Below are 24,707 nucleotides of genomic sequence, written 5' to 3'. Positions count from 1 at the left end.
TGGCCCTTTTTCGTTCGGCGCGCTTAGATTAGCGGAACACCAAGTGACGCGCTATCCTGTATTCGTTGGGAATATTCTTTTCTGCGTCATTTTGCACCCACTATTCTAAATTCATACTGCGTGACTTGATTTTATTTTCAATAATTTTTCGTTGTTGTTCGAAAATACACTTTTCGGATAATAAATTAATAATTCATTAAATTAAAATAACTTTTTTAAAGTTTAGAATTATTTATTCGAAGGTTATAAATTTGTTGTTGTCGGCCTAATTTAGTTTCGGCTATTATAATTTATAATATGTTGGCAAATATCTCCCTTCCGCTTTTTTGCTCTTTATTCAATGATTTATAAAAAGTGTTCCGTTTTGTTCGATAATCTGTTTCCATCTAGACGGCAACTTCATAATACCTCCCTCGTAGAATACCCCCTCCTTATTTGCGAAGAACTCGGACAGCCACTTTTCACAAGCCTCTTTTGAGTTCAACTTTACACCACCAAGGGCATTCGCCATGGGCAGGAACAGGTGGTAATCCTTTGGCGCTATGTCCGGGCTATATGGTGGATGCGATAAAACCTCCCATCCGAGCTCCCGTAGCTTCTGACGAGTCATCAACGAAGTGTGTGGTCTGGCGTTGTCCTGGTGGAACACTACACCCTTCCTGTTGGCCAATTCTGGACGCTTCTGGTCGATCGCCTGCTTCAAGCGGTCCAGTTTTTCGCAGTAGATGGTAGAATTAAGCGTCTGGCCATATGGGAGCAGCTCATAGTGGATGATTCCCTTCCAATCCCACCAAACACACAGTAAAACCTTCCTGGCCGTCAATCCCTGCTTGGCCACTGTTTGGGACGATTCACCGGCCTTCGACCACGACCGTTTTCGCTTGATATTGCATCTCCTGGGCGATGTCACGAGATGCCACATGCCGGTCTAACTCGATGTATTCCATGATTTGATCGGTATTTGTCATCACAGGTCTTCTGCCGGCTGGCTTATCCATGGTGTCGTTTTCACCGGCTCTGAATCGTCGAAACCATTCCTCCGCGGTTCGAAGTGATAAAATACCATCCCCCAAAACACCATTAATCTCACGGAACGTTTATCTAGCGGATTTGCCTTTAACGAAGGAAAACTTTAAAATAGCGCGAATTTCGGTGTTAGTGAACTCCATGTTTACACGTCTATAACTGTTGAACGCAATATTCAAACTCATGCATAGCGTCGTTTTGTAGGTTATGTCAAGACCTTTCAAATTATGTATAGTATTGCCAGATACGAGCTTTAGCGCTTTGTACATAGCCGCGAAATTCAAAAGACAAAAAGGCGGAAGGGAGATATTTGCCAAACTAATATTTAAAGAAACGAAAAAAAAATATTTTCTGGAAGAGCTGAAAATCAAGCTCCAAAGTCTGGTCAGTACCATTCGCCGATTAGACCAGGAGCTATTCCGATTTTAGAGGAAGTATTAAAATGTCGACTCTAAAACTTAAATGCTTCAAATAATAGGGCAAATCAATTACAAGAACAGATAAAAGACATAGATTGTGGCTATGAATTTGGCGACGAGTTGGAAGAACTTTGTATAGTGGCTAAGGCATAAATAATGTCTCTGTTATCTGCCTTGAAAACAGCAAGCGTCAACGAAACTTCGGGATCAGCTGCTGTAGCCCCAACTCGTGCGCGACTTTCAAATTTGGCATTGCCATTACATTACATTGCAATTACATCAGCCTTTTCGAAACTTTGGTTCATAAAGACGTCAGTATTCCAGTTATCCAAAAATTTAACCATTTAATTTCTTATGGTGAAGCTTTAGGAACAAGTAAAGCTTTTAAAGTCACCGAGAGCAATTACGAAATAGCACTAGCCAGTTTAAAAAAAAGTTTACGATAACGAATGTCTAATCTTTATGAATAACATCTCAACATTGTTTAGTCTTCCTAAAATATCAGTCCGCATCCACCTGGAGAAACCTTTTTGATACTGTTCGTCGACTTATGGTGTTCTGTAGGAGACGATACAAAAATTTCGAATGCAATATTGATTTATTTGCTATTGAATAGAGTCGACCCAGTTATGAAACAAAAATGCGAAGAACAGCTCTATTATGAGAGTTTGCCGCTTTGGTCCGATTTTGAGAAAATGTTAAATCGCCGACATCAGCATTAATCAGCAGATCATTTATTACAGAACTGTAGCCCGTTTGGGCAAAGGTTCGAGTTTCTTAAGCCTTCCTTCTTATGTATTAATTGTCTCGAAAAGGCCTTACTATTTCAAAATGCAACACATTCTTTTACATAGATACGCAATGCCTGAGAACAGTTTAGCGTTGCCACCGCCCAAGAGAGCATTTCTCCTCTTTTTAACCAAAATCAACCTTCCACGTATCAATCGTAAGTGTCCGCACGAAAAACGGTGACAGTGAACTCTGGGTCTCAAACTAATTTAAAACAGAAGAACTGACGAACCGCTTACATATTCCCAGAGAGGAGTCGTGTACCAACTTACTTGGTATTGGCAAGTCCAATTCTCAAGTCAAAAAAAAAGGGTACACACATTGGTGAAGTCGAGAATAACGAATTCTCGTTCGATTTTTGATCTTGAAATCGATCTCCGGTTACCATCCTGATCAATAAGTGAACGTCGGTGATTGGAAGATGCCGAAGAACAAACCATTCGCAGACCACTATTCTACAAGTCACAAAAAATGTATATGTTGATAAGAGCAGAATCATATTTCAAATTGCTAGCTGTAGGCCAACTTTACAAAAGACCCTTCTGGGTTGGGTTGTCCCGGGCAGAGTTGCGCGTCGTGTTCGATACTTCCTGCAAAACATCGTCTCAGGTGGCCTTAAGTGACATGGTGGACGGTCCAAGAAGAGTTGTACTCCACTCTACTCCGCTTTCGGCTGCACAGGCATGGCCTGACAGCCGATCTAAATAAATGTATCGTCAAGTCATGGTTCATGAAGCGGATAGGAAATTTTAACTCGTAGTGTAGAAGAAAGACCCCTTTGAATCCTTGAGATTATACAAGCTCAACACCGTCACATATGGTACTAGATCTATCTCGGGTTCAGAGTCGACTAAGGCGTTAGGAATATCGTGGTTGCCTAGCGAAGATTCCTTCAAGTTCAAAAGTGGTATTTCTGTCATGGGTCTTCGAGCGACGAAACGGAATATACTATTAGTGACATCGAAGCTGTTTGACCCCCTCGGCTTGTTAAGTACCATTGTGATTAAATGAAGGATCCTATTGTTAGATCCTATTATAAGTTAGATTGGGATGAGTCAATTCCGATGCATTTGGAAACAGCTTGGAATATGCTATAAATCTATTCCTCGGTGCGTGCATACCGACCCAATGTTATCGGTACACTTAAATACTTTTGCCGACACTTCCATGAAAGCTTACGGAGCTTGCATCTATATTCGTAGTAGAGTAGTAGTATTCAAAAGTAGCGCCGCTCAAGATCAAAATGTTCCCAAGGCATCAGTTATGTGCCGCTTACCTTCTCGCAGATCTTTGTCATAGAATCAAACCCTTAGTAAAAGTCCCTATCGAACGAATTACTGGTTGGAATCTGAAGTTACTCTTCACTAGATTTGATCTTATCCATCTTCGTTGTCGACGTTTGTTTCGAACAGGGTAGTGGAGATTCACGAATGGTCAGGAGAAGCTACATGGCGGAATGTTCCCACAAAGCAGAAACCAGCAGATATCGTTTCTAGAGGTTGTGATGTCGACGAAATTGGGCAGTCAACTTGATTCACTGGACCACCATTTCGGAGGGACGAAGAGGAAAAATTACCCAAAAATGTCTTGCATCAGGAAGCAAGGAAGCAAACTTCTCATATGCTGAATGTCATCGAGGAGGAATTCTCGTCACACTTCAAAGTGCTTAGATGTTCCGCTTTATAAGAAAATGCAAGGATAGGAGTATAGTTTTCGAAGAAACTACAACTGACTGAATATAATGAAGCTTTTTATAAGAGTATCGAAACAGTTTAAAAGCACGAGTATCAAATAGAATTTTTTTAAAAATTGGTAGCTATTGAACCCATACATTCATGAGGACACGGGCACTTGGTGTAACTTGGTGTCCTTGTTGCGAGTTCGGGGGCGACTTGGTAACTCTCCTATACCTCTCAATTTGGGCAGAGCTACGTCCGGCATATGCACCTTTCAAACTTTCATGTCGGCCCTCGAGCACTTGTGAGCATCCTACGACAGCGTATTTGGGCCGTAAACGCTCAGGAACTCTGAAGTCAGACAGTTCGATAATGTTTGCGATGCTTTAAATGCAAGCCTCGACTAATGACACAAATTATGGGAAATCTACCCGCAGATAAACTCCGTGCTCTCCTCTCATTTACGATATGTGGCGTTGATTCTTGTGGCCCGTCTATTCGACATTGAAAATTCAAGGAAGGCCTCCGTACAAGTCCTACTTTGCCTTATTTGTCCTGGGCTTTCAAATTGGCAGGACAACGTCGAGGAGGGCCAACTCGTCGTCGTAGCAGAGAACAACCTGCCGCCTCAACAGTGGCTGCTGGGAAAATTCGTCGCGACGCACGCAGGGGAGGACGGCATCGTCGACCTTAGAAGGAGAGACGGGCAGTTTTTCGGAGAGCGATCCACAAGCTGGCTCCGCTGCCAATTGGTTGAAGCCGTGGAGGCATTTAATGGGGACGGTGTTAGCTGAATCTATGTTATATAGTTGTTTATTGGTTTTTTTGTCGATGTATGAACAAGGACAACATTTTAAAGTATAGTGTAAGTTAGTTTAGTGCGAAGGCGGGAGCATAATAAAGCTCTCTCTCGCTCATTGTTAATTCGCCCCACCTTTGCCAACCTCCATTAGGCTAGGCTCTAAGTATGATCTTGTGAAATAGATATGTATATTGAAAATTGAAATAAGCGTACGCGCATTCTTTTTCGTCGCCGCCTAATAAATTATTTGTTCTTGCCACCAAAAAAATCACACGATCATCAAGAATTAAGTGCTATAACCAGACAATTTATATAAAAAAATAAATGTCGATAAACACAAGCTATACAGAGAGATAAAAAAAACATCTTAACCAGTGAAACAAAAAATTGGTGAAAAACGAAAAAATCAACAAATCAGTTACCAAGAAGGAAGGGCTGAGGGCAATCCCTCGCCAAAACACCATTCAATCAAAAAAAAAAATAACCAAAAAAAGAAGGAAGGAAGAGCTGAGGGCCATCCCTCGCTACCAATAAACAAACACCTGGAGAATCAGCAACAATTACGAGGAGGATCTGCTGTGAGCAAAAATAAAAAAATACTAATAAAATCATTTTTAAGTTAAACAATTGTGACGAGTTAAAAAATTTTTAGTTGAAGGAAAAGAAAAAAATTAGTGTAAGCAATCAGTCAGCAATTAAAACAAATAGTAACCACCGAAGTAGACTACTTAAAACAGGAGATAATATCATTGAAATTTCAACTACAAGCAAATGAAAACAAGGTAGAGGAATACAAAACTCAGGAAGTTGATAGAACCATAGTATGTGACGAATCATATGAGATAATCAAATCGGTACCAGAATTTAAGGGACAAATAGAACAGTACGTTAGTTGGAGAGAGGCCGCAGAAAACGCGATGGGGCAATATGTTATCAAAAGTAAAAGATACTTCGCAGCGCTATCAATCCTCAGAAACAAAATAACAGAAAAAGCGAACGACGCATTGACATGGCACTGTATTACACTTTGATGCCATTTTAGCAAGGATAGATTTCGTGTTCAGTGACCGAAGACCACTGCATATAAGAGAGCAGGAACTCAGTATCTGGACACAGGGAAAAATGACCATTATAGAATATTATAACCAAGTTTATAGGAAGCTGACTTTGCTGACCAATAAAACCATTATGACATATAGGCGGAACCAAGCTATTACTAACGAAATTAATAACAGACATAGGCAAAACGCTTTAAGAGTTTTCATAACCGGCCTGAACGGTCTAATATCAGCCACTCTATATTCCATGAATCCGACCGACTTGCCAAACGCAATGGCATTGGTCCAGGAGATGAAAAGCAACCAGGTGAGAGCAAAATTTGCCCATAATTTCACTGGATTGAATCAGAGATATCATGATTCGAATTTTCAAAACAAATCCGGTCCCAATTACCGGTACAACCGTAATGATACAAACTTCAGCAAAAACAATTTCCCCCAACAAAATCAGAAACCGACCCAAGATTTTAACAAGAATCAATGGGGTCATCAATGGGGCCAGAATAATAATTGAAAACCCAATAATAATCGCCAATATCCAACTCCAGAACCAATGGAGATTGACGAGTCCATCAAAACTCAAAACCAACCGCCCGTCAGTTATAACAAAAACAATAATTTCAGACGTGACTACAACAACAGAAATTACAGACAAAAACCCAAATCATTACAATCAAGGAAATAGTTCCAACCGGTATAAACCACCGGTTGTAAACACCGAGAACCAAAAAAAATTATCAACAAAACGGACCGTTAAAGAGAATGCCTACCGGTTTAATTAATCAACCGGAACCAAAGGCAATGAGGATAAATAATATCGAAGAAGAACATTTTTTAGACCAAAGCCAGGAGCAGGACTATCTTACTTAACAAGGGTAGATCAAAAGTCTAACAAAGAACTAAAAATACTAATTGATACTGGAGCCACAGCATGTTATATCAAAAAGGGAATCTACCCGAATAAATATGAATTACCAATACACAAAAGGGTGTCGACATTAATGGTCACACCATTATTAAATATTACCATTACATAGTTATATTTAACGTTAGACAGAGATTCTATGAAGTAGAGGGCTTAGAATCTGATTTATTAATAGGATGTAACCTCTTGAAAAGAATAGGTATTAAGATCGATATACAAAAGGGGATTATAAAATGCAACGGAAAAGAGGAAAAATTACGTTTCGATGACGATAATGCATCAAATATAGCATTATTAACAAAAAAGAACAATATTCTCCCTTTGAGAGAATTTATCCTAAAAAAATATTACGAGAAACAGGAAGCACTTACAACAGAATCAATTATTGTAGAGGATAGTATAAATAGCTCGGGATCGAGTTATCCTGAGCATACTGGCGTAGAAATATCCGCCACCAATAATACTGTATCCAACTTGGGATTCTAAAATCCCGAGAACGCCAGCGATGTTCCTTGCGCTAATCAAAAGTACACTAGTTTCGGATTACAAAATCCGGAACACGCCGTCGATGATAATTCCGACACTTATCATATTAATAATATTAAAAATGCCTCCTCCAATCAAATTGGAGCGACAAATTATTGAAACAATACAAAACGAGCATACAGCAATCGATACCCTCATTCCATTCAGAACAGACGTAAGAGGGGAAATCAACACGGTCCGTGATAGAGTATCCAACACGGTCCATATACAGTAAGCAATATCCTTATGCGCTATCAGTATCCAATTTCGTTAACAACGAAATTAAAAAAAATGCTCGAAGCAAACGTTATCAGACCAAGCAAGAGTCCGTATAACTCACCAGCGTTAGTTGTACCGAAAAAATGGTTCAACGAAGACGGTAGCCCTAAACACAGACTAGTATTTTGATTTCAAAAATTAAATGAAAATACCATACCAGATCGGTATCCTATGCAGGATCCATCGGTCATTCTGGCAAACCTAGGCAAGGCAAAATATTTCTCTACACTGGATTTAGAATCAGGATTCCATCAAATACTCATGATTGAATCCGATATTGAGAAAACCGCTTTTTCCATTAACAACGGAAAATACGAGTTCTTACGGCTACCTTTCGAATTGACTAATGCTCCCCGAATTTTCCAAAGAGCCTTGGATGATATTTTAAGAAATCAAATTGGTAAAATCTGTCACTTCTATATGGACGATATAATTGTTTTCTCAGAATCATTGACCCAGCACCATAAAGATTTATTGACAATTATAAAAATCTTACAAAAAGCCAATATGAAAATATCGTTGGAGAAAATTGGAAACACCTTTTCTTGGCTATATTGTGTCACACAATGTGATAAAAACAGATCCAGAGAAGAAAAGATATTATCCCCTTCCAAGAAATTTTCGTGAGCTACGAAGCTTCCTAGGCCTAACAGGCTATTATAGAAAATTTGTGAAAAATTACGCCCTAATTGCCAAACCTCTAACAAGGTACTTAAGTGGAGAAAATGGAAAGGTCACGAGACAAATGTCTCCCAAGATTTCCATCCAGCTAAGCACCGCAGCCATACAGGCTTTCAATGAACTAAAAGAAAATCTGATAGCCCAAGTTAGAACTGGCACAACCAGACTACAACAAAAATTTTGTTTTAACTACAGATGCCTCAGACATAGCCATAGGTGCAGTTTTATCGCAGGACAATAAACCAATCACGTTTATATCCAAAACCCTAAATAAAACAGAGCAGTTATACGCGACAAATAAAAATGAATTATTAGCGATCGTATGGGCTTTAAAAAATCTAAGGAATTATTTATATGGGGTAATTGGTATTGAAATACAGACTGACCATCAGTCATTATCGTTCTCAATATCAGACAAAAATCCGAATATAGAAATGAAACGATGGTATTCGTTCATACAAGGATTTACACCTAAAATAGTGTATAAACCGGGCACAACAAATGTTGTAGCCGATGCATTATCCAGGCTAAAGCTAAACAACCTCACTGAAAGTGACGAAGAAAACGTAGATGACTCAGATATTAATACCCAGCATTCAGCCGAAAGTAGTTTCGAGAATTTCATTTAGGAAACCGGAAAGCTATTGAACCAATTTCAACAACAATTGTTGTTAACCACAGGTAGGCTCACGGTACACGAACGCCTAACAGTCTTCGACAAAGTTAGACACATAATCGAATATGATACACCAGAAAATCTGTATCAATACTGAGAGAGTATTTACCTCCCAACAATAGGAATACACTGTACTATAGAAGACCTATATCAAATTCAAGAATTTCTAAAAAATAACTTCAATAACAAATTTCTTTATACAAGAATATTTTTGCAGGATATTGAAAAAAACGAAGACAAGGCTTTAATAATAGAGGAAACGCATTGTAGAGCTCATAGGGGACTTGACGAAAACTACAAACAAAAAACCAGACTGTATTACTGGCCAAATTTATACATAAAGTTAAAGGAATATATTAAAAATGGCCAAATTTGCAACGAAAATAAATATAATAGACATCCAATCCAGATCCCAATAGGGGAAGTTCCAATCCCAACAAAAGAAGGAGAAAACCTACACATCGACATATACTACGCTCAAAAATTAACGTTTTTGACATGTATCGATGCGTATTCGAAATTCCTAGTAGTAAAGGAAATTCAAAACAAATTAAATATCGAAAACAAAGTAATGGAATTGCTACAGCAGTTCCCAATGGCCAAAATAATTATGCTGGACAATGAACCTAGCTTCACTTCAGCGCAATTCACATCCTTTGCACAAAGATGTGGATTAACCCTAATGTTTACCGATCCAAGGCACAGTACGACTAACGGTCAAGTAGAACGAGCACACTCTACACTAACAGAATTAGCTCGCTGTATAAAAGAAGAATTCAGATTAGTAGATCATTCAGAGATACTAATTAGAGCCGCCCAGGCATACAACAAAACAATTCACTCCACGACTAAACAAAAACCATTTGAAATACTCTATAACCAAATCCAACATCCACAAACACTACAGGACGCCCAGGAAAAAATGTTAAACTTTCATAATAAAAATCGTACAGAAAAAGATTATCACATCGGACAAGTAGTTTACGAAAAGAAAATTGGGGAAAGAAATAAACTCAAACCCAGATACAAAGAACAAGTAGTTAAGGAGGTTAAACCTAATAAAATAATAATCCATAATAGAAACCGAGTAATACATAAAGATAATCTCAATGCGTAATATATACCTTTATTTGAATTTACAGAAAATGCATTCCTTAATACACCTAGTATCAATCTTTATACTGGCCAGTTCCGAAATTATCGATTACTCAAACCATGAGTTCTTTTTGTTCAAGGACAAAAAGGGTGTCCTTACTTATAAGTCCTATAATGATTTATTCCACGTAACCAATTTAAGTTTTTATAAGGAAATAATAAATATTGAATCATAAAAAACATTAAGAAAGATACTAATAAATAGAAAGAAACTAATAATACTAATAAAAGAAGTAATTGAATTAATTTTGTCACAGTTAATATCAACTAGACCAAAAAGGGGAATTACCGAGTTAGGCACTGTGTGGAAATGGTTAGCTGGAACTCCAGACCATGATGACTTCATCAAAGTACAAAATAAAATCAATGCCCTAATAGAAAATAATAATAAACAGTTTATTATCAACGCCAAATTGTTCATGGAAATAGAATCCCTTTCTGATGAATTTAAACATGTATTTATCGATCAAGATTTACCATTACGAAAACATCGCCTAAGACTTTTAACATTTGATTTGCAAAATTTAATCGATACTATCACATAGGCGAAAATTGATGTCTTCAATACTAAATTTTTCAAACAACGAAGACAAAAGAAATACTAAATCACGAACAAAGACCGGTAATCATTGCAGACCTAATGGATATATCAGTATTCAAAATTACACTACACAAAGAACTCTTAATAATTTATATAAAATACCCTATAATTGATAACAGGTGCGATATATACTATGCTAAAGCCATCTCCCAAAACGATGGAAAACTAATAATAAGCAATCAAGTCGCAAAATGCGACGATACGTATTATGAAATGTCTACATTTAAGACCGCAATCTTTAACAATTTCGGTATAATAAATCAGAAAAAAAACTGTATTACCAAGTTATTAAATGGAGAGAAATCGACTTGTAAGAAAATAAGAGAAAAAAATAAGAAAATAGATATCATCCAAGACGGTGCCATTTTTCTTAGTGGATACAATATTGTAAACAACTCCTAATTTAAATGGATCATTTCTAATAACATTTAATAGTAAAACCACAATTAACAACATGAATCGGGACGATCCATTTTAGAAGGGGGAGAGTTATACAACCCCTAATACAGTGACCCGCATTTGAAGCATAAACACTTACGTCCAAAACAAGTACGTTCATTTGTTGCCTTTGTATCTAGCAATTACCTTTTGCCTTAGCCTTCAAATCAATTCACACAGCTTTGACTTTTATCGTTGCCCATGCCCTTCAGCTGGACCACCAGCGAACATAAACATAAACAGAAGCTTCCGCTTCTACTGCGCATTAGTGCAGCACCAATTACATACGCAAAACAATCGAATGTCATCACAAGTCGAAATGAGCCTAGCTCAATTCAATTGCAAAAGAAAAAAATAAAGTAAACACCATCTGGCCGAGGTTCGTTGGAAGAAATCTGGATCCGCAAGATAATTCGACACCGTGAAGATCAACGGTTGTGCAAATTGCATCAAATTCCAACTAGCTTAAGCTAGCGCGTAGTCAATCTCAATGTATTTCCAAATATTCAATAAATAATACAAAAACTAAAAAATATATTTTTTTAAATGAATTCGTAAGAGAATTCTTAATTTGCATGCCTATTTATAGTGCCCTGTTGAATCTGTCTGTTCTGGCTGAGACCTTTATACGACTTGTCAAATGTCGTTTTAGTTCGTAAGAGAATTCTTAATTTTCATGCCTATTTATAGTGCCCTGTTGAATCTGTCTGTTCTGGCTGAGACATTTATACGACTTGTCAAATGTCGTTTTAGTCGCCTTAAGCTCTTTTATTAAGGTCTGCCAGTGCCTTTAAAGTGATATAGATAACCGGTGTAGGCGGACCAATAATATTGTTGTTTCTCCGAGATATATAAATATCTCCCTTCCGCCTTTTTGTCTTTTGAATTTCGCGGCTATGTACAAAGCGCTACAGAGCTCGTATCTGGCAATACTATACATAATTTGAAAGGTCTTGACATAACCTACAAAACGACGCTATGCATTAGTTTGAATATTGCGTTCAACAGTTATAGACGTGTAAACATGGAGTTCACTAACACCGAAATTCGCGCTATTTTAAAGTTTTCCTTCGTTAAAGGCAAATCCGCTAGATAAACGTTCCGTGAGATTAATGGTGTTTTGGGGGATGGTATTTTATCACTTCGAACCGCGGAGGAATGGTTTCGACGATTCAGAGCCGGTGAAAACGACACCATGGATAAGCCAGCCGGCGGAAGACCTGTGATGACAAATACCGATCAATTCGTGGAATACATCGAATTAGACCGGCATGTGGCATCTCGTGACATCGCCCAGGAGATGGGAGTTAGTCACCAAACCATTTTAAACCATCTGCAGAAGGCTGGATACAAAAAAAAGCTTGATGTTTGGGTGCCGCATGATTTGACGCAAAAAAACCTTCTGGACCGAATCAACGCCTGCGATATGCTGCTGAAACGGAACGAACTCGACCCATTCATGAAGCGGTTGGCAAATATCTCCCTTCCGCTTTTTTGCTCTTTATTCAATGCTTTATAAAAAGTGTTACAGTGATCGGATTTAGTTCAAATATGCGCCGTTTTGTTCGATAATCTGTTTCCATCTAGACGGCAACATCATAATACCTCCCTCGTAGAAGCCCCCCTCCTTATTTGCGAAGAACTCGGACAGCCACTTTACACAAGCCTCTTTTGAGTTCAACTTTACACCACCAAGGGCATTCGCCCTGGACAGGAACAGGTGGTAATCACTTGGCGCTATGTCCGGGCTATATGGTGGATGCGATAAAACCTCCCATCCGAGCTCCCGTAGCTTCTGACGAGTCATCAACGAAGTATGTGGTCTGGCGTTGTCCTGGTGGAATACTACACCCTTCCTGTTGACCAATTCTGGTCGATCGCCTGCTTCAAGCGGTCCAGTTGTTCGCAGTAAATGGTAGAATTAAGCGTCTGGCCATATGGGAGCAGCTCATAGTGGATGATTCCCTTCCAATCCCACCAAACACACAGCAAAACCTTCCTGGCCGTCAATCCCGGCTTGGCCACTGTTTGGGACGATTCACGTTTTCGTTTTCGCTTGATATTGTCGTATGTGATCCATTTTTCGTCGCCAGTCACCATCCGCTTCAAGAATGGGTCGAGTTCGTTCCGTTTCAGCAGCATATCGCAGGCGTTGATTCGGTCCAAAAGGTTTTTTTGCGTCAAATCATGCGGCACCCAAACATCAAGCTTTTTTTTGTATCCAGCCTTCTGCAGATGGTTTAAAATGGTTTGGTGACTAACTCCCATCTCCTGGGCGATGTCACGAGACGCCACATGCCGGTCTAACTCGATGTATTCCATGATTTGATCGGTATTTGTCGTCACAGGTCTTCCGCCGGCTGGCTTATCCATGGTGTCGTTTTCACCGGCTCTGAATCGTCGAAACCATTCCTCCGCGGTTCGAAGTGATAGAGTACCATCCCCCAAAACACCATTAATCTCACGGAACGTTTCTCTAGCGGATTTGACTTTAACGAAGGAAAACTTTAAAATAGCGCGAATTTCGGCGTTAGTGAACTCCATGTTTACACGTCTATAACTGTTGAACGCAATATCGTGCATAGCGTCGTTTTGTAGGTTATGTCAAGACCTTTCAAATTATGTATAGTATTGCCAGATACGAGCTCTGTAGCGCTTTGTACATAGCCGCGAAATTCAAAAGACAAAAACGCGGAAGGGAGATATTTCGTGCATATCGTGCATAGCGTCGTTTTGTAGGTTATGTCAAGACCTTTCAAATTATGTATAGTATTGCCAGATACGAGCTCTGTAGCGCTTTGTACATAGCCGCGAAATTCAAAAGACAAAAACGCGGAAGGGAGATATTTGCCAAACTAATATGTTTGTCAAATATAGTTCATTTGTAGTATGTTGGTAGGGGTTTAGTGACCAGGTATATACAATAGGCATATAATATATGATATTGAAGATTTTCGGAATCGTGTCAAAAATATCTTGGTCAGTCCAGACAACAGGCTACTCAAAGTCGGTAGAAAAATTAAAAAGCAAAAAGGTTACTGATGCCGGTTTGTGCCTGTTTGTGTGCCACAGCAGTTGGTATTATAAATTATATTCACCGTCGGTAGAACATTTAGAAACTCAATGTTAGAACATAATGTCTTGTAATATACATAATTGAAGGGTTAAATCAAGTAACTTGTGGGAAACATTGAAGACAGTATAAATTTGGGTGAGGCTTATGCTATAAAAATCAATAACAATGATTTTATAAGACTGATGTCACTTTGAAAAGATTCAGATCAAAAAGTACAGCCGAGTTGAAGTTAGTGTGAAGCCGTAATCGTAATCGTGGTTTGAAAAAAATTTGAATTTGAAAAAAGAAAGTACTGCTTCACCAAGACAATGCACCACGTCAGAAGCCAGTGAACACGATGTCAAAAATCCAAGAATTTCCCATCCACCGTATTCTCAGATCTCAAAAGAATGCTCGCTGGGAAGAAATTTTCGTCGAATGATCGCCGAAACTGAGGTCTATTTTGGAGCAAAGGAAAAAACGTACTACAGAAATGGTATTGAAATGGTAATACCCTTGAAGGGTAAGAACTATGTTGAATAAACAAAAACAATTTTTCCAAAAAAATATTTGTTGGGCTTTTCATCTGACCAGTTACATTGGATTGATTTGCTTGTTGTTATTTGATAATTTTGTTTTCTGATTTTAAATCTTTTGACTTTATCATATTATATATCGCGTAGGTACCAAAGGAACACTCGGAAAATGATTACCTTAGCTTTTATTAAATTTATAAAAATGCAATCTTCCTTGTTTTTTTTTTTATTATAAAGCGTGTTAATTGAATATACAGTAGCTTTAATTTGATCAAAATCGAGCGACATTTTTTTATTTTTTCACAAAAAATATTTCACTGTAGTACTTAGTTCGTGGTGATGGTATGACTTTTTATCATCTACCTTCAGTTTTCACCTGAACATTCACTGCTGGGTTGGCGGCGCGAGTCCGTGAATTATGATTCGACTTTTTATTCACCGAATTTTTTAGTCCGAACTTTCGTTAGCACCGCCCCACGTTGGGCGCCAATTAAGAATTCTCTTACGAATTCATTTAAAAAAATATATTTTTTAGTTTTTGTATTATTTATTGAATATTTGGAAATACATTGAGATTGACTACGCGCTAGCTTAAGCTAGTTGGAATTTGATGCAATTTGCACAACCGTTGATCTTCACGGTGTCGAATTAACTGGATCTTGCGGATCCAGATTTCTTCCAACGAACCTCGGCCAGATGGTGTTTACTTTATTTTTTTCTTTTGCAATTGAATTGAGCTAGGCTCATTTCGACTTGTGATGACATTCGATTGTTTTGCGTATGTAATTGGTGCTGCACTAATGCGCAGTAGAAGCGGAAGCTTCTGTTTATGTTTATGTTCGCTGGTGGTCCAGCTGAAGGGCATGGGCAACGATAAAAGTCAAAGCTGTGTGAATTGATTTGAAGGCTAAGGCAAAAGCCAATTGCTAGATACAAAGGCAACAAATGAACGTACTTGTTTTGGACGAAAGTGTTTATGCTTCAAATGCGGGTCACTGTATTAGGGGTTATATAACTTGCACGCATATTAGTAGACAGTTTTAACAACGCAGGAACATTTATACATAAACAGGGAGACAAATTAGAAATGGCCCATTGGTCTAAAGTATCAAAATTTTTGATCAGACTTCGATCAAATTGGATCATTTTGTAAAAGTGTGGGCGTAACAGTTTTGGGCGTTGGAGTGGGTGTGGCAAAAAGTTTTTGGCAAATATTGGATATATAAAAAAGTGAAAAAAAATCCCATTTTTTTAAATGTGTGGGCTTAACAGTTTTGGGCGTTAAGGTAGCCGTGGCAAAAAGATTTTTGACAAATCTGTAGAAATTTTCAAAATGTATACAAAAATAAAAAAAATACATTTTTTAAAATTGAGAGCGTGACAGTTTTGTTCGGTTTGTGGGCGTGTGTGGCACATTTGGAAATAAACTTGCGCTGCGTCAATGTCTCTGGAAGCTGTATGCTTATTCTCGGCGGTCTAGCTTTTGTAGTTCCTGAGATCGAGGCATTCAGACTGACGGACATCTGGATCCTGATCAAGAATATACAGTTGCGGAGACATTAATAGCACCATAAGCACATTTCGTGTTTGTCCCAGCGATTCTGTATTTTCTGACACTTTTTCATCATTTTACTCACTAAACTTAAATACTACAATGATTTTCAATCGAAATAACAAAATTAGTAACAGATCTAATGGATATTTTAAAAATAATTGGCAAAACAAAAAAAAACCTTCAAATTTAGGCGATAACAAAAATAGCACTTTTTTCGTAGTTTGCTAAAACTAAGCAAAAAAATAAAAAAAAGAATTCAACAAATGAATTATATCTTAAGAACTATGTTTAAAGAATCTTAATATTTGGTTGCGTGACCTTTGTTGGCGATGACAGCTGCGCATCGTCCTGGCATGGAGTCCACCAAGTCCTGGCACCGTTTTTGAGGAATTTTGCTCCATGCATCCTTGAGCACACCCCAAAGTTCCTCGATATTATTGGGTTTGGCTTCAGAAACCTTTTTTTTCACGTCCGCCCAAAGGTTTTCGATTGGATTCAAGTCGGGTGACTGAGCAGACCATTTCATTACTCTGATCGATTTCTGCTCAAACCACTTTCGAGCTTTCTTGCTCGTGTGTTTTGGGTCGTTACCTTATTGAAATGTCCAAACTAACGGCATTTCATCCTCGGCATATGGCAGCATCACATTTTCCAGGATATCTGTGTAAATATGCTGATCCATGATGCTTTGAATCCAATGGATCGGACCTACTCCATAGTATGAAAAGCACGCCCATACCATTATGTTTGATCCTCCGTTCTTTACCGTCTTAGAGGTGAAGCGAGGATTATATTCAGGTCGTGGTGGACGCCAAACATAAGACCGAGAGCCTTTTCCACCAAACAACACAATTTTGCTCTTATCTGACCACAAAATGTTGCGCCACTTCTCCACAGACCAATCCTTGTGTATCTTGGCAAATTCCATTCGCTATGCCACATGCTTCACAGTCAAAAGCGGGACTTTTCTGGGACTCCACGCATTAAAGTTGTTTTGTCTTAAGTGTTTACATACTGTTTTCACGCTTTCAGCTATCTGAAGCTCCTTCTTCAGTTCCGTCGCCGGCTTAAAAGGCTCCTTCTTGCTTTGCCGAACCAAGCGCTTGATCTCCACGTTGGAAATTGAGGACTTTCTTCCACGTGTTTCGTTCTTTTCGACAAACAGCAGTGCGTTGCGGATCATTTTGTTTGAACAATTAAAAATTCGACCAAATTTAGCGTAGGTTTTTCCTTCAGAGACCATGTTTTTAATCAAATTTCTTTATTCGACGGTACAATGCGTTCCGCGACCCATGACTAGAGAATTTTTGGTCTTCGTTTGGAAAAAATTCAATTAAAACCTTTAATGCAACTCCTTTTTTCAAAATTTGTCGAAAAAAAAACCCAAAGCAATCACTCCTATTAATTTTATTCAGCAAATACGTGGTCAGTGCTAGTTTTGTTACCGCCTCATTTCGGGCGCTTTTACAGAAAGTGCCCAAAAACAAAAAGAACCGTTACATTGAGAGAGTAAAAATTTCTTGCTCAGAGAGACAACATATGGTACTTATTATTAATGCAAACTGACTTTAAAAAAAATAAACATTCAATCATTTTTTTTAGGAAATAAACTTTCCACCTGCAGTCGTGCTATTTACCGCAGCTGTATATACTTTATATGGTCAGAAACTTTTCCTTCTGCCTCTTACATACTTTTCAACGAATCTAGTATACCCCTTTACTCTACTAGTAACGGGTATAAATACAATTTGAATATAACAATACCCCTTTAACATTAGTATCAAGCAAATCAGAATCAGTTGCAACAGAAACAATTAACTCGGAAGAGCAAGAACAATCTGATACTGAGAATTCTGAAATAGAAGAATTCTGAATTCAAGATATATCATCAGGTCAAGAAATAACAGATTAAGATTCAAGCATTAGCATACCAGAAATAAAAAGCGAAACAATGGCAGATGAAGTAATTGCCCAACGGGCATACATAAAACACATCTCAAATGCCATTCCACAATTCAATGGTGAAAAGATCCATTTGAAAAGATTTGTTACTGCGGACTGGTCAATTTAACAAAACGACCTTACGAAGTCATAGCAGTTGAAGTAATAAAATATAAAATTTTAGGAGTAACTCGTTACAAAATACAAGATGAAACTACAATAAAAGCAATAATAAAAAAATTGCAAGATACTGTCGTCGGAGAAACATCAGACGTGGTAAAAGCAAATTAGGAAAAATCCAAAAAGGAAAAACAGAAGAAAAATTCACATCTGAAATAGATGGTTTAAGAAAGCGACTTGAACCATCGTACATGGATGAGGGTTCAACAGCCAAACATGCAGACAAATTCAGTACAAAGGAAGCCATTACCACGATGATCAAAAATTGTGAACATGGCAGACAAAAGACAATCCTGGAGGCTGGAAATTTTTAGACCATGAACGAAGCTGTCACAAAATATATACAAAGTAGCAATGACATGACAGGAAATGCCTAGTCAATACTTTATACCAGGGGAGATCAGCCCTATCGCGGTAATAACTATCGAAGTAATTATCGTGCTAGAGGAAACAATCGTAGTGACTAATACAACAACGGCTACTACAAAAATAATGGATACTACAGAAGTAATAACCAGACCAATAACTACAATGGAGGTCAAGGAAATTACAGAGGAAACAACCAGGGTGGAGCCAATATTGGCAACACTAACAACAACAATTATGTCAATAACAGACAAAATAATAATGTTCGACAGTCCCCTTAAGGTAAAACAATTAAAACAAAAAATTTACTGTATTATTCTAAGCTCAAACCTTCTTATTTCTATAAAAAACGAAAATACTAAAAAACGATACACATTATTAGTTGATAAAGGTGCAGAAAATTCTTTGATAAAAAAAAGTTCGGATTCAATCAGAACCATAGATTACAGAGAAATTTCTCAAATATCAGGCATTGGTGAAGGAACAACAAGTTCAAAAGGATTTGTATCAAAAGACCTTCTTTCTTTAAACTCGAATTTCCCTATTCCGTTCGATGGCATAATAGCCATAGACTTCATGAAAAAATTTAACTGTCAAATATACTTAAATCCAGAAATCGACTGGTTCATACTGAGGCCAGATAATATCCATCACCCAATTAAAATACTAATACACCATAACCTTCAAAACAATTCAACTGTTTTACCAGCAAGATCCGAAGTCGTCCGAAAAATTTCAATACAATCCGACACAAAGTTTTCTTATACCAAACCAAGAAATCAAAAATGGAAATATTCATATCCAATATTCATTGTAAACGCTATTGATACCAAATTCAGAATTCTTAACACAACAAATAAAAAAGTAATCATTGAATTAAATAAGTAAATTAAAAGTAGAACCTCTAGAAGATTACGAAATAATTAAAACTAAAAAACAAGTAAATCAGACAGAAATTTTAAATAAATTGATCAAGAATTTTCAACCACAATTCAAAGGAAATCTGAACAAAATCTACACCAAGTACGTAGATATATTCGGAATTGAAACCGATCAACTAATAATTTTTGCAAACAAAAAATAAGAATAAAGGATGAGGAGCCAATATATATAAAAAACTACCGAATCCCACATGGTCAAAAAGAAGAAGTAGACTAACAAGTAAACAAATTAATAAAAGTCAAAATAGTAGAACCATCTAGAACCTGAATATAACAGACCATTAGGTATAGTACCCAAAAAGGCTTTACCAAATTGTACTAATAAGAGATTGCGGTTAGTAATTGACTAAAAAATCGTATACGATAAATTTCCATTACCAAAGATAGATGATATTCTTGACCAATTATGAAGAGCTAAAGATTTAATGTCAGGTTTTCATCAAATAGAACTCGAAGAAAATTCCAAAAATATTACCTTATTTTTAAAGTGCAATGGGTCTTATCGTTTTACGCGATTATCATAGGATTTAAAAAAGAATGACAATCGCATATTCAGGTATCGAACCTTCTCAGGCTTTATTGTATGTATATGGATGACCTAATTGTCATCGGATGTTCAGAAAAACGTATGATCAAAAACCTCACAAACCTTTTTGACTTATGTAGAAAAAGAAATCTTCACCTGCACCCAGAAAATTGTTAATTTTCGGAAAAATAGAAAATACCCTGCGCTAGAAGATTCGTTACATTTAGCAATTATTACGAACGATTTATACAACATTTTTCCGATTATTCATTCTTTACAGATTATGTAAAAGGAATTTAAAATTCAAATGGACAGATAAATGCCAAAAGCCTTCAAATATTTAAAAGTTCAATTAATGAAACCAACATTATTAAAGTATTCAGATTTCGAGATGCAACAGATGCAAGCTTGTGGATCTGCGCTAACACAAGATCATAATGGAACACAGTTACCTGTAGCTTAGGCATCAAGATCTTTCACCAAGGGAGAGAGAAACAAAAATACTACTGAACAAGAGTTAGAGTTTCGACCATATACCTATGGCAAACATCTCACTGTAAAAGCCGACCACAGACCCCTAACATACTTGTTTTCTATGACTAACCCCAGTTCAAAATTTAAACGCGTGATACTAGATTTTACTGTAGAATATTTTAAGGGAAAAGACAACCATGTAGCAGATGCACTATCAAGAATAACGATATCTGATCTAAAAAAACATAAACCAAAACATAAACATACCAGAAATAAAAGTAATAAAAAAAATTCTAACTCAAAATAAAGCTTCTCAGCCCAACATATACAAAGTCATTGTAAATGACGAAGTACGAAAAGTAGTGACCTTGCGAGTAACAGACTCACTATGTCTAATGAAACATATGAAAAAAGTTATAGCAAGAATATATGTTAGCGATTACCAATGAAATTCTCGACATAGGTCAGTTCTTTCAAAGGCTTGAAAAACAACCGGTATACTTTAAATCAGCCAACTCAACCCGAGCGAAAAGATTATAACATCGCAACAGAATCTTTTAAGAAAATGGGCAATAAAATATTCCAATCTCTTAGAGTAGCACTACTCAAGCCGATGACCGGTGATCAAGATAAAGAAGCAATACTGTTTACATTCCATGATGATCCAAAACAAGAATCATACAGGCATAGCTAGAAAATTTACTAAAATAAAAAAACATTATTATTGGATAAACATAACACGATAAACACCAAAATATATAAAACAATGTCCGAAATGCCAAAATTAAAAAATAACTAAACACACAAACCCCCTTTGACTATAACTGAAACGCCACAAACGGCTTTCGACGGGGTAATTGTGGAAACGATCGGTCCACTACCCAAATCTGTAAAAGGAAATGAATATGCAGTAACCTTAATCTGCGACTTAACAAAATACCTTGTTACAATCCCAATTAAAAACAAAAGTGCAAGGCAAAGTATAGCGAAAGCTATATTTGAAGATTTTATTCTGAAGAACGAGCATGGGAACAGAATACAAAAATTCAATCATTGAAGCTTTATGTAAAAACTTAAACATCCAAAACATAACACACCATCACCAGACCTTAGGAACCGTAGAAATAAGTCATAGAACATTTTGTAAATTCATTACGTCCTACATTTCAATAGACAAAACCGATTCGGACTTGGCTCCCGTATTTCACGTACTGTTTCAACACTACGCCCTCTATGGCACACGATTACTAGCTCATTACCATATGATAATAACTGGTCACAAGCAAGACTTCAAATATACGGGACCATGTAATGTAGAAAGCGTAGAAAACAATGATAACATAATAATATCAAATAATACAAATAAAAAACAAAACGTACATAAAGATAGATTGAAGATTTTCTATTAATTATCCATACTATATCCATACATAAGCAATATCATAAACATCATATAAATAGTGACATATCCTCAAGTTTTTTAGTCTTAAGCCTACTGAGTATAAACAATACACCCCACACTACCCATTATGTACCCACCCAATCGATAAGAACCAGACTGTCATATGAGTACAGGATGCAATTGATACAAATAACCCACTGGTAGACTAAACATTCTTTGCCTAAACCCTCACATAATTGTCACGTTCCCACGTTCAAAGTTCGGACTCGCAAACTCGAAAACAAAAGTTTTAAATTGCAAATAAACAAAATCTTAAGAATCTAAGAGCACTTGTATCCTAGAGCGAATGCACTTGAATCCAAGAGAAATGCAAATAACTCCAAATCTCTCCCTTAATCCTAAAATCCAAAGTCCATATATATTTGAAAAGCTCGAAACAGAGGCTTGAACGTCAATCAATCTAGATCAATAAGGAGAGTTCAGTTTGAGACTTAAATTAAGAAGGTCGGTGTTTTTCAAAAAAATAAGAGTTGTAAGAAACAAACGTTTCAAAATAGGTTAAAAATATATAAATTAATATTAAAAAACAATTTGAATGAAGTTTGAACACATTTTTCTTTGTTATTTTAAGTTTTCAAGTGACTGTGCTAGTCGGCTGTCTCAAAAATAATAGTGAATTTTTTATGTTATGTTTGTTTACATTAATTTAAAATATTATTAATAAAGTTAGTATCCTATCTTCTTTTAATTTCCGTGTGGAATTCTTTTAAGGGGAAAAAAAATTATTTGAAATGCTTTTTTATTTTTCCTGATATTTAGTTTCTAAGACGAGCAGCATAGAGTGTGCTAATCGGTTGTCGCGCAGTGTACGTAAACATAAAAGCCTGAACATAAAGCTGACGGACTCGCAAAATGTATGTGAAGTGCAAGTGTCAGCAAATTCCCATGATCGAAGCACACAGATGATGCATTGAAGCATTGATATTGAAATTAAATATCTATAAAATATAAGAACCGTTGTTCCTATTTAATTTAATTTTAATTTTACTTCATGAACCAACGTAAGGAATGAGTAAGGAAAATTTAAGACTCCCAACGGATGCATATCCATTCAGTTTTATTTGATGGCTGCACTGTATTTAATCCGTTTCTGGATTCAGAAAAAAGACCGCATAGTTCACAAAATAAACACATGAGTGTTTATTTATCAGATACCCGTTACTACCCACACTCAGGTAGTGGAATTGAAAACAAAAAAATTTAATCAAAAAATTTTTAATTTTTCAATAGTGTGAGCAACTTTTTGTTGCCAAATCGATAAAAAAAAAATTACAAGTCTAAAAAATTATGAAAAAAATATCAAAACATTTTTCAAAAAGGTGGCCGTGACAGTTTTGGGTTTATGGGCGTGGCAAAATCATTGAATTAAATTATAAGGTAAGATAAGAACCATATTAATCCATACAATAAAGGAATTCTCTTATCCCAGTTTAGATGATAAACAGCTTGCGGATCTGATATATGTTTATATATTTAGTGCAATTTAGATATTAATAGCTGGTTTTCCATGTCCACGTCCAGACAAAAAGGAAGAAATACAAAATGTGAGAAACTATCCCGTAATGATAGTAACAAGATATAATATAAAGATAGTAAAAATTATTAATTGTGGACAAATTAACAATAAGGAATGGCTATATTATGTGAAAACATTACAGATTAAAGTCTTCAAAACAGTTTTTTTTTGTTCTTGATAAAACGCATACAGAATACAGTTGTACATTTGTAGACTGAGAATAGTTAATATGTACTTACACAACCATGCCATAAGCTCCTTCGCCTATATAGGCTAGTTTAATATATCTAGGACCCACTTCGAATATTTGGCCCCTTATAACTTCAGCACTAGATTGCGGAACTTCCATAGACCCCGTACCATTAACCACTGATCCGTTCGAATTATATTCCTCCATGTCTAACGTTGTTTCTGGAAAAGTTGAAATACTAAATATTTTATAATACAAAATACACCGTATCTCTAAAATTCGCAAGGTATGTGTAGATTAAAATAACACTCTTGCAATCGAATATTTTTAATAACCTTTATGGCGTCTAAATAAACATAAATACATAAAAAAAATATTATTTACTTTATTATGGTTTACCTGAAGTTTATAAATTAAGAGATGAATATATATTTTAACTTTTTATTTACTCCAAACACAAACGGATTAATATGATTTATCAAAATCGACGTTGTAAATCATAAAGAACATGTAAAGTTAACGACACTAGTCAGTTAGCGACTTGTTTATAACCCAATCACACAAAGCACATCCCTAGTGGGAATTTCAGACAGAATAGTAACTAAGCTTAACTTGATGAATATAAAAAATTTGACCATTTAACAATATATATAATCTTTAACTTTATTTAATAATTTAAAATGTTTATTTTATTTTTTTTTTGGTATTAAAGGAGGAAACTGGCCTTCAACATTAGGCGAGATGTAAGGTTGAAAAGTTCTTCTAACAACATTTGCCTATGGTCGGAAATGATTAAAAATTATTGATTTTTTTTATATTCCTAATTTTAACCAATTTTTCTCCCATTAAAAATAAAAAATTAAGCAGTTAACAGACTAAAAGCAGTGAAAGCGGAACTAAAAGTACTCTTCCCAT

At 36.5% G+C, this 24,707-nt stretch overlaps 1 protein-coding gene across 3 annotated transcripts in view; it reads right to left on the bottom strand.

Moving 5' to 3' along the window:
- Positions 1–24,352, bottom strand: part of LOC6543275 (mitogen-activated protein kinase ERK-A) — a 60,383-nt gene extending 36,031 nt beyond the window's left edge. The window contains exons 1-2 of one of the 3 annotated variants that reach the window (XM_026982803.1): positions 24,192–24,352; positions 23,842–24,030 (exon numbers count right to left, since the gene is read on the bottom strand). In XM_026982803.1, the coding sequence (XP_026838604.1) occupies positions 23,842–23,999 (158 nt within the window). In that variant the 5' untranslated portion in view covers positions 24,000–24,030; positions 24,192–24,352. The remainder of the gene's footprint in view (positions 1–23,841; positions 24,031–24,191) is intronic. The other 2 variants (XM_015159197.2, XM_026982804.1) reach the window with 2 other exon arrangements.
- Between the last annotated feature and the right edge of the window lie 355 nt (positions 24,353–24,707).

This window comes from Drosophila erecta, unplaced genomic scaffold (assembly GCF_003286155.1).
Source record: "Drosophila erecta strain 14021-0224.00,06,07 unplaced genomic scaffold, DereRS2 tig00000219-arrow-pilon, whole genome shotgun sequence".
Lineage (NCBI taxonomy): Eukaryota > Metazoa > Arthropoda > Insecta > Diptera > Drosophilidae > Drosophila > Drosophila erecta.
The sequence above is the reverse complement of the archived record's forward strand: the minus strand, read 5'-3'. Positions and strand labels throughout refer to the sequence as shown.